The sequence below is a fragment of the Vulpes vulpes genome, chromosome 5 (genome assembly GCF_048418805.1).
Source record: "Vulpes vulpes isolate BD-2025 chromosome 5, VulVul3, whole genome shotgun sequence".
Taxonomy (NCBI): Eukaryota; Metazoa; Chordata; class Mammalia; order Carnivora; family Canidae; genus Vulpes; species Vulpes vulpes.
The window spans coordinates 94,182,873-94,194,644 of record NC_132784.1 but is presented as its reverse complement, the minus strand read 5'-3'; the positions used below and the strand labels follow the sequence as shown (position 1 = coordinate 94,194,644).

Sequence of the window (11,772 nt, the reverse complement as noted above, 5' to 3'; positions counted from 1 at the left end):
CCAACAGTGTGGTTGAACAACAAACAGTATTTAGTGAAAGGCTCTAAACACTAAAAAATAAATATATTTCAATTTAGGTAAAGTACAAAACAGGCAAACTGATACCATGTTCTTTGAGATCAGGATAGTGGTCACTCTGCATGTGATGAGGGCAAGTGTGAGAGGGGCTGTGACCCAAGGAGACAACTGGGGCTTCTCTGAGAGCTAGTGCTGCTCAGTTTCCTGAGCTTGGTGCTGATTGCATACATGTCTCCACCTTCTCAACATTCACCAAACCATTTGTTTATATTCTCTTTATGCATATTATATTTCAATATAAAGTTTAAAAATTCTACATTCACATTTCTTAGTTTTTGAATTATTAGACATATGTATGACCAATGAAAGGGATCCTGTTTTCACACACGTATTTAACAAGCTCTTAATAGAATAATTTCTGGATTTCAGGAAAAGCATGCCAGCACCATACTCTTGGCAAAAGTTTACTCACATTGTCTGGGTCTTGTCTGGGTCTTATTTGTGAAAGCACTGCCTAACTCCAAGTTCTGTACATGATTTTTTTAAAAAAGCTTCTATTATTTGATCTCCTGAGGGTTTATGAAATCCAAAGGATATCACCAGATGTATCTTTGCACATTCCAAGAATCTGAATGTGTTCCAGCGGAGAACATGCATGAGTTTATAAAAACAAATCAAAAGCAGGTCACAGCATTAACATTCAGTGGGAATGCAGGGAGAATCAGTTTCAAACACTAGCATTGCTGAGGCTTGTGGTTGATTTTTTTCTTTTATCTTGCAAAAGTTTCTGATGGGCGGAGCATCTAGCAGTCCCTTTAATTCCCCGAGTTGCGAGTTGCGTTTCAACTTCTTTTGAGCAAATGCTTTCCTGCACTACCCACATTTTTTTAGAGAAAGAGAAGTTGACATAGTGTGAGTGGTGTCAGCTATTAAATGTACTCCTAAAAGATCCTCAAAATGAGATTTCCAGGGGAGATCATTTGGCTTATATTGTGGACTGTTTGTGTTGCAGAAGGTAAGAGTAAAAAAAGGAAGACTTTTTCTATATTATAAAACATTTGCTAATATGCTTTTCACAGTGGTAATAGAAATTTGGTCTAGATAATGTGATTTCATTACTGTTCTGTAGCTTAGTGTGCCAGTAGCTTATGACATTGTTAAGTTTAAAAAAATGAAAGTAGCATATTTAAATGATGTGATTATTTATCATGGTTTTATTTAATGTAAAAATTCAAAAAATGTTTTAATAAATATTTTGAAAACTAATATATCATAGTAATTTTCCTTGAAATCATAATTTTGTTTTTGTTGTTTAGAATTTTCACCAAAATCTTTGTGTAAAAGTATTAAGAAGCATAGGAACATACATAGAACTAGAACAGAAATTAGACAATAGAAGCCTTCAAATCATCCAATGATTGGATTTATTTCAGATATAGATGTTAACTCTCTCTAAAGAAAAATCCGTCTATCATTTACAACTGATATTGCCACGGCCTTAAAAGTCTTGTAGATAAGCAAACATTACTTGTATCATTAGAATGAAAATACCACATATATTTGAAAAAATTGAACATGGAATGTTTGTAACATGTAAGTTATTCAAAATGGGTTTTTTTCCTGTCGTTGTATTTGAGATATATTCTAGAAGAGCAGTCTTAGGAGTAGTGAATATGAATGTAGAAGCTTTTTTTCTGGTATCATCAATAAGACAATCCCTAGACATAATTAAATTTAATCCTAACACTACTTCTCAATAGATCAAAAAGTTTCTTTGGAGGAAATTTGGTTTCTAATTCACGATAGGTAACTAAGTATATGATAATATTTCACTGACATTTTAAAGCCAAATCAGTTACCTATCATTCATAAACTTCTAAAACTTTTCACTAAGTCAACAAGTTTGGATTGAATGCTTACTTCATGTCAGCCTCTAAGCATTGAGAAATATTAGCAAACAATTTAAAAATCTGTCCTTGAGCATCTTCCAATGTGGAAAATAAAAGTACTTGTGTAGAAAATAAAAGTACTTATCTTTTTAATTATATCTTTTAGTCTTTTTTGTAAGGTTTATTCAAATGTGTTTAATTTTTTTCTATAACAGAGCTTTCTTTCAGTTTTACATTCTAGTACACTTGATTTTTAGCTTGGAAACTTTATATCCAGCCACCTTTTAAACTAGGTATTTAATCATTTCCCTGCACACAAAAATACTAGTTAGTATTCAAAAGTAAAATATTATTGTATTGGCAAAGAGTTCCAGAATCCTGTTAATGTTACCAGTTGTAGCAAATATCTTTTCTCTTTACATAAGTGTTTTTTTGTCTTTTCTTTAAAAGGAATACTTTCAGTGTCTCAATATTTACATGTGCTTTGCTGAGGCTTTATGTAGATATCATTTATCATGAAAGGAAGATTTATTTCTAGTTCATGTTCAAAACTCAAGAATTGAGGCCAAGTTTAATTAAACTGTTTAAGTGATTACAAAGTGGGATTTGAAATATTAAAATTGGATGCTACAAAGTGTGTAATAAAAATTAAATAATAGCAATTTAAACTTCTTACTTACGTAATTGATTCCAGCTGACTCATCTGTATTTTATATTTCATCAAAATGTGTTTAAATGTGATACCAGTTTCTGCTGATTGAATACTGATTTGAATGCTATCACAATCTGTTTTATTCAGCCACGCTTGACCTGTTAGCATTTCATAAATCGCCTCTGTCCTGTTTAAAGTAAACATTCATCAAAAAATAGTACTCACTACTAAAGAAGAATCATAGCTGATAGGAAGAATTTATTAGCCCAAGTTTCTTGGAGACCGACTAGTACCTTTGTAATGCAATGGGCTCTCTGCCTACCTACTGCCATTTGTATAGAAACTTTAGTTGCTTCCTTGTAAAACAGCATGGTTGCAGGAGTCACCACAGGCTGCTAAGAATCTACTCAGATTTACAGGACAAAGTTTAGAATAACAGTCCCTCAAACATACCACATACTCTTTGAAATTAGCCACAGTCCAGAAATTCCTGGCTGATAAATGTGAATAAATTAAAACCTACTGAAACATGTCCAAATACACACTGGCTGTTTTGTCTGGAGAGATATATGTGTTATCTAATTCTGGAGGTTTAAAGGGCAAAAAAGTTCTTTCAGGACTTAAAATATATTATAGATCAAAGCTGGAGAGATTCTCTTCTATCAGAAAGGGTAGGAAAAAAATTTTTTTAATATATTTCAAACACAAGATGGTTTCAAATTTGAGTTAACCCTAAAATGGAAAAAATAATTGGCATTATAAATCATAAGAAATAATTACAACTTAATTATAAACACTCATAAGGGTATATATGAATGTAACACATAGTTATCTAATCCAGAAAACTTGAGGTAGTGATTTTTAATCCTAAATTCTGTGTTTTAATTCCAACATGATAAATAAGATTTCTCCTTCACCCTTCACCAAAACCCCACATTTTCAGAGATAGTTGTGGGGTATTTACCCATGTACTGTGATTTAAGGTTGTGCAATGACCCAATTGCCTTCAATTTCCTGTCTTCTTCAAAAATGTCTTACATGCTGATATCACCATATTCAACAAACCTTAAATTTATGTGGAATGACAAATACTCTGAATAAATACTTTAGAACAGTTAAATCTACTATTAGTCACTGTAATTTACTGTGAATTATTATATATCAATAACTTCTCTGTAGCAATTTTAGTGAGGAAAGGTAGAAATGAATGATAAGGGTGAAGAAGGAGACTAAGCAAATCTGGAAAGTGAGGTTTTTCTGCGGAGGGGAAGATCCGATGGGGAAGTGCACCAGTGAGTGCCAAGAGAAGGGTCAGAGCAGATGCCCGGGAATGTCAGAGGAGAGGTATGCCAAAGCAGGCCTTGCTTATTTTAAGTGTAGTCATATCCGAAGAACACATGTGCTACTTTTTTGCCTGCATATAATGTTAAACCAGAACTGAATTATTAAGTATTGCTGAAATTATTCTTAGCTGGAAGTAAGTTCCAAATGACTCACAAATTAGTAGATTCTTCATTTTTGGCCTTTGATGGCTAGGGCTTCAGCCAAAGTCTATATCCATCCACTTTTCTTTGCTCAATCCCTACTTGTTCTACAGCCTTTGCACTTTTCCTTCTTCCCAACTATGCCTCCCTCTTTTCACCCGAAACGCCATCCCCCACCTGCCCACGTCTGTGAGACTCTTGCCAACCAATCTATCCTGTGCTCACAAAACCGATATGCACCTTACCCATTTCTTAACAACTTTAAATAGTTTCAGAATATGATACATAAAAAGGACATGAAATAACTGGGGAGAAAAAAGTGTTACATTTCAGCTTAAAATTAGGAGGAAACACTTATAAAAATGGCTCAGAGAAATTAAAGTAATAGAACAGAAAAAAAAACATTAAAATAACAGAAGGAATGGGATAAAAGATATGATAGCACTTTTATTTGTTTTGGCATTTTAACTGAGAGCACCAAGTTTCTCGAACTTTGTTGACCAAAAGTGTAGTAGACAGAAAAGTGGTTATTGAGACGTTCACTTTTTCATAGGCTCCCAAAAGTTTTTTTTTTGAACTAAATTAAAATGATTCCTGACTTCAAAATTATAACATAAATTCAAACTTAGGACACATGGACAAGATGTACAATGGAATTACAGGTACCAGAGTTTCTTGGGTTCATGAAACAGAGCTTTAAGATTACAAAACAGGGCAGTCCCGGTGGTGCAGCGGTTTAGCGCCGCCTGCAGCCCGAGGTGTGATCCTGGAGACCCGGGATCGAGTCCTGCCTGCCTGGGGCTCCCCGCATGGAGCCTGCTTCTCCCTCTGCCTCTGTCTCTCTGTGTGTCTCTATGAATAAATAAATAAAAATATTTTTTTAAAAAAAGAAAATATGCTGTATCCCTTAAGGCCAACATGTGAAAAAAATTATTAAAAAAAAGATTACTAAACATTTGTTCCCATGTCTTATCTTTTATATTTGCTACTGTCCACTACACTCTTTTCAGAGATTGCCTATAATCCGCAGATATAATGGAAAAACTCCAAGAGAGTTCCCTATTCATCCGTTCATTTCTTTGTTCATGCAATGATCATTTTTTGAGTGACCGTTACGAGCCATGCCCTATGACTAACATTTTCCAAAAGGCCATTTAGTGGGGAAAACAAAAGGAATGAGTGCTGTATTTTACCAACATGTTGTATTTTCTCATATAAAGTATTGTGATGGAGATAAGCAAAAGAGAGACTGTAGGATTATTTAGAGGAGGCAAGATACCCAAATAGAAATCAGAGGATGGAGTGGGATAGGGTTGAGGAGTTGATTTGTAAGAGGTGGAATGAAGAGAAAGAATTGGGTCAGGGTCTGGATGACATTTTGGGTAGGCTTTAAAAGTTGAATAGGAGTTAACCTAATAAGGATGACAGGGAGGAGGAGATTTTAAGACTGAGGAAGCATCAATTGGTATACAAAAGACTAACAGATCTGTAAAAATGGAGGGTTGAAAACAACTCCCACATTTCTAAATCTTCCATCAATTGCATTTCCACAAGTACTACAGGTGAAATTGGGTATAGTGTGTGTTTTTTCTTTTTCTTTTTAAATATTTATCCTTAAGATTGTCATGATAATTATTTAGATGCTAAATCATTCCTGCTACAGAGTTTTGGTTTTTTTAAAGATTTTATTTATTTATTCATGAGAGAGAGAGAGAGAGAGAGAGGCAGAGACACAGACAGAGGGAGAAGCAGGCTCTACGCAGGGAGCCCGATGTGGGACTGATCCCAGGACCCCAGGATCACGACCTGAGCGGAAGGCAGATGCTCAACCACTGAGCCACCCAGGTGCCCCCTGCTAGAGTTTTTAAAGGCACTCAATTAATGTCACCCTCTAACTAAGCTCCTTTTTATAGCAACCAGCCAATATATACTAACAATTTATTTTAAGCTACCATTTTCACTTGAACAGTAATAATATTTGGCATTAGGTATTAGCCATTCAAACACTATCCATTTCAAGAAACTCGATTTCAGTGAAATATTCAAACAGTATCCTCATAGTAACTTGTTTCCATCCTAACTATGGCATGATCATAGCTGATGTCTTATAGCTATTACCTGGTCTCCCATTTGCTTTTCATAATCCCAGAATTATCTTCATGGTCTTTACACTGTTAAAATTTCAAGAAAATATTTCATAATCATACTTTCAAATTTTAAAAATATAATTTTGTGTCTTTAAATGCTTTAATAATGCAATATAATCTCTATCTGTTCTTCCTAGAGTTATTTTTTAAAAACTTCACTTTGGGGCACCTGGGTGGCTCAGTCCGTTGAGTGACCACTTCAGGATTTTGGCTCAGGTCATTATCTTGGGGTCATGGGACCAAGCCCTGCATAGGGCTCCATTCAGCACAGTTGACTTGAGTTTGTCCCCTCCCTCTGGCCCTCCCCCTGCTCCCGTGTGCACACCTGAGCTTGCGCATGCAAGCGCTTGCTCTATCTCTTTCCCAATATAAATAAATGAATAAAATCTTTTTTAAAAATTAAAATAAAAAATAAAATTAAAACTTAATTGCAACTGATATTTTATTTATAGGGGTGTATATATATTTATTATTTGCCAAATATCTTTAATTATTCTCATATTACTTGTAAAATACTCTGAATTTGTCTTGTTTTGAAAACTAATTGGGTCATGCACATATAGCTAGTATGCATATATATCAGTAAGAAGATAGAAAAGAAATTTAACATAAAATATCCACTTTTGCTATTTCCATTTTGTCCATTTATTTTTTCTAAATTGATTTGTAGTTTTGCTTTAAAATATATTCTAATATTTACTAAATTTAGAATTAGACTACCTAAAAGTAATATCTCTTGTTCTTTTTTTCCCAAAATAATTTTAGAAAAATAGAGTAATTGTATAAAGAGATCAACCTTAGTCTACCAAAACAATCTGGTACACATTTGATTAAGGTTTTCTCAAGTATATAATTTTATCATGATTTATTTCATTTGATTAAGAATACTTTTCAAATAACAGTTTATAGATATATTGACCTTGAAAACAAGTAATTAGCTCTGTGTTGTATGTTAATAATACCCTTTAAAATTCAAAATTGCAAAAATTAAGTAGATGATTATTAAATTATCAAGGATATTTATTTTTACCTTTAACCGAAATTTTGCAACTATGCCTCCCAAATAAAAGCAAAATGAATTCCATTCCTATTCAATAGCCAAATCCATTCACACTCTTATTTATGGACAGAACAATTTTAAATCACAAAATCAGACCAAGAGAATAAAAAGTTTACCCAGGTAGAATTTCATTTAAAAATCAAAAAAAGGGGATCCCTGGGTGGCTCAGCGGTTTAGCGCCTGCCTTCAGCCCAGGGCGTGATCCTGGAGTCTCTGGATGGAGTCCCGCATCAGGCTCCCTGCATGGAGCCTGCTTCTCCCTCTGCCTGTGTCTCTGTCTCTCTCTCTCTCTCCGTGTCTCTCATGAATAAATTAAAAAAAAAAAATCTTTTAAAATTTTCAAAAAAAATTTAACTGGCATTCAAATGACACATATATATAACTGCAGTTAGCGCTTCCTTTGGCCCGGGGTGTGATCCTGGAGACCCAGGTTCGAGTCCCACGTCGGGCTCCCTGCACAGAGCCTGCGTCTCCCTCTGCCTGTGTCTCTGCGTCTCTGTGTCTGTCATGAATAAATAAATAAATAAAATCTTTAAAAAGAAAAAAAAAAGAAATTGAGAAGAGAGATGCTATTAAAAAAAAATCATAACCTAAGTCTTAAAATGTTTGTATACTTTTGAAATACATTTACGTTACCTATTTACTAAACCCCTTGTCCTGTTTCTTCAAAAACTGCCAGTTTAATTCAAACAAATGTGGTTGCTCTACACACATGCCAACAGTTTGATTACCTGGGCTGAAATGTCTTTTTGTCTAATTAAAAATCTTTTTTAAGAATGTGGTTTAGCTGAGCTTGAACAGGTTTTTGTGAATTCAGACAGATAAAAGTCACATTGTTAAGATACACCTAATTCCTGTTAGAACACAAGATAGTGTATCATTTAAATGTTTTGAGAATGAGGTGAATTGATAATGCTCAGTGTGTTGAAGATTAGAACCAAAGTAGAGAGGAGGTGAATGTGAGGTAAGAGGATCTGAGTACTAATGAAATTGCTCCGTTCTGTAAAACAGAATGGGAGCCTACATTTTGATGGCAGGATAGATGAAATCCTTGTCAACATAAAAATAATTGTGAATTGTGAACTATGTTGTGAAGGAAGTAAAGTAGAGGCTGAATAAAAATCAAAGAGATGGAGTAGTGGGGTGCAGAGCCTTTAGCTGGGCTGGTCTTAAGTGGGTCATTTTGAGGAAATAATATTTGAGGAAAGCCTGAAAGATGGGACAAAAGCAACCACCAAAAGTCTCTGCTGCAAGTGTTCTAGGAGAGAAATAAACCAAGAGATCTAAAGGGAAAAAAAATACATTTGAGATGCTTGATAAAATATAAACAAACTAGGGTAGCTTTCGTGCAATGAGTACACAGTAGAGGTGACAAGATGCTATCAGAGAATGGCAAGAGCCAGAGAAGGGGTTCCAAGGGCGAGGTAAGGAGTTTGGAGTGTCTTAAGGTAAAGGGAAAGTCACTGAAGAATTTTAAGCACAGGAGTGGCAGGACCAATTTTGCCAAAATTCCTGTGGAGTCCTGTGGAGAATGGGAGGATGGAGGTATGGAGACTAGTTAGCAGGCTGTTTCACAGTCAAGGTGGCAAATGATAATAATCAGAACTGAGATTTTGGAAATGGTGGTAGAAAGATGGATAAATGGAGTAGGGAGTGGTGATACTGTTTTTGTACTGTCAAGAGATGCTATTTGTTTATGGAAAAAAGTACCAGAATTTTAAGAATTACTTGAAGTAAAAAGGGTAATCAATATGAGAATTCTTATTCCCTCTTACTCCCATTGAGATAGCTAATATACATACACGTGTATGTATATATGCATACATAGAGTAAATATACATACACAGTAAATATTATGAGAGGGTGGTAGGAAGATGATATCAAAGAGATATATCCCTGTCTTTTATACCTGGTTGTTAACAGTAATTAAATTTGAAAAAAATCAAGAATTAGAGGTATAAATGTATTATCTTGAATTAAAACCAAAAGGAAATGCATTTGCCTCAGGCTAGCCAATGGGCTGAATGTGCGTGTATTGATTAATGTTTTGTGGATGGATTATTGTGGATGGATTACTCTTTTGGTAGATTTGTTACCTTAAAAAAAATAATTTAGGGGCACTTGGGTAGCAGAGCCAGTTAAGCGCCTTGCTCTTGGTTTCAGATCAGGTCATGATCTCAGGGTCCTGAGATGAAGACTGTGTGGGGTTCTGTGCTCAGCACAGAGTCTTCCTCTGCTCCTCCCCAGCTGCGTACATTCTCTCTCAATCTCTTTCTCTCTCAAATACATTTTAAAAAAATTAATCATTATTTAAATTGAATGGATTAATTGATTTTAAAAAACCCTTTGTTACTCTTCTCTTGCATTAACTTAACAGGATAGGACCTAATTCTACCAAAATGTTAATACACTAGTGAAAAATAGTTCTGTACTCACTATATGGCGTTTACATTTGAAATTTAACTATTTTTCCAGTAATCTGAATGCCAAGAAGTGGATCTGAATTTCTTTAGTATATGTGCTGCCAAAGCGAGCACTGGATCTGAATTTCTAAGCTGAAAAACACACATATTAGCCTGTAATTAAGCATAAAATTTTCACATGAAAACATGAACATTAAATTTAAAAACTAATAACTACAAAAAAATCTGGCTTTTTTGTTGGGGTGGGAAATGCCAGGAGATGGGGTTTGTGTTGTTTAATGATAGGGCGTTAGCACCATCTAGTGGATAAAAAGTATGTTTACTTAAATTCTAAAAAAATCAAAACTATACTGTGGAATCATTTATTAAAAGTTCCCTCACTGGGGATCCCTGGGTGGCTCAGTGGTTTAGCGCCACCTTCAGCCCAGAGAGTGATCCTGAAGACCCGGGATCTAGTCCCACATCGGGCTCCCTGCATGGAGCCTGCTTCTCCCCCTCTGCCTGTGTCTCTGCCTCTCTCTTTTTGTGTGTCTCTCATGAATAAATAAATAAAAATCTTTAAAAAAAAATTCCCTCACAAATGTGCTAAAAACTTGCTTCAACTAAAACTTCAAAGAAAAGTTACTATATATTAAATTCCATTATTTACCACACAAAAATATAGCTTTATATGGAGCTTCTATGAAATGTAAGATGTTTTCCTAATGGATATGTTCCCTGATGGGATTCAGCTCAGTTGGTTATTTACTCTTTTTGCCTTTTATTTATTTTTTTATTATTTTTAAAGATTTTATTTATTTATTCACGAGAGACACACAGAGAGAGAGAGAGGCAGAGACACAGGCAGAGGGAGAAGCAGGCTCCATGCAGGGACCCTGATGTGGGACTCGATCCTGGGACTCCAGGATCATGCCCTGAGCCAAAGGCAGATGCTCAACCACTGAGCCACTCAGGCATTCCTCTTTTTGCCTTTTAAAAAGAAATTCTAGAATGAAATGTTAAACCATTGTCATAAAACCAAGTAAAGAAAGAAGTTTGGTAATGAAAGTAATGCTAATAAATATGTATGGTGATAAGTATCTTTAAATTTGCCATTTTTAAAAGTAATGTGTTGATCTGCTAATGAAATCATTTTAAAGTTTTTATTTAAATTATAGTTAATTAACATATAGTGTAATATTATTTTCAAGAGTAAAATTCAGTGATTTATCATTTACATATAGAATTCCCCTGCGAAGCCATTTGGCTCTGGACTTTTGTTTGTTGGGAGATTTTTGATTACTGATTTCTTGGTTGGTTATCAGTCTGTCCAAGTTTTCTATTTCTTCCCATTTCAGTTTTGGTAGTTCATATATTTCTAGGAATATATCCATTTCTTCCATATTGCCCAATTTGTTGGCATATAATTTTTCATAATACTCTCTTAAAATTGTTTGTGTTTCTACGATGTTGGTTGTGATCTCTTTCATTTGTGATTTTGTTTATTTGGATCTTTTCTCTATTCTTTTTGATAAGTCTGGCTAGAGATTTATCAGTTTTATTAAATATTTCAAAGAACCAGATCCTGATTTCATTATCTGTTCTTGTTTTGTTGGGTTTTGTTGTTGTTTCTATATCATTTATTTCTATTCTAATCTTTAGTATTTCCCTTCTTCCAAAGGCTTTCAGCTTTAGTCATTTGCTGTTCTTTTCCTAGGTCCTTTAGGTGAGGGTTGGGTTGCATATTTGAGATTATTCTTGCTTCTTAAAATAGTCCTTATTTGCTATATACTTTCCTCTTAGGATTCACTTTTGTTGCATCCCAAAAGTTTTGGACAGTCATGTTTTCATTATCATTTGTTTCCATGTATTTTTTTATGTCTTTTCTGGTTGACACATTCATTCTTTAGTAGGATTCTTTAACCTCCATGCATTTATGGTCTTTCCAATTTTTTTCTTATGGGTGACTTCAAGTTTCATAGTGTTGTGTTCAGAAAATATGCATGATATGATCTCAATCTTTTTGTACTGACTGAGGCCTGATTTGTGACCAAGTATGTGATCTATTCTGGAGAACATTCCATGTGCATTCAAAAAGAATGTATATTCTGCTGCTTTAG

The 11,772-nt window shown here is 34.5% G+C and overlaps 1 protein-coding gene across 1 annotated transcript in view; it reads left to right on the top strand.

Moving 5' to 3' along the window:
• Nucleotides 1-504: 504 nt before the first annotated feature.
• CFH (complement factor H) overlaps nucleotides 505-11,772 on the top strand; it is a 78,656-nt gene continuing 67,388 nt past the window's right edge. Inside the window, exon 1 of the mRNA XM_025991355.2 lies at nucleotides 505-1,033. Coding sequence (XP_025847140.2) covers nucleotides 976-1,033 — 58 coding nt within the window. The 5' untranslated portion in view covers nucleotides 505-975. The remainder of the gene's footprint in view (nucleotides 1,034-11,772) is intronic.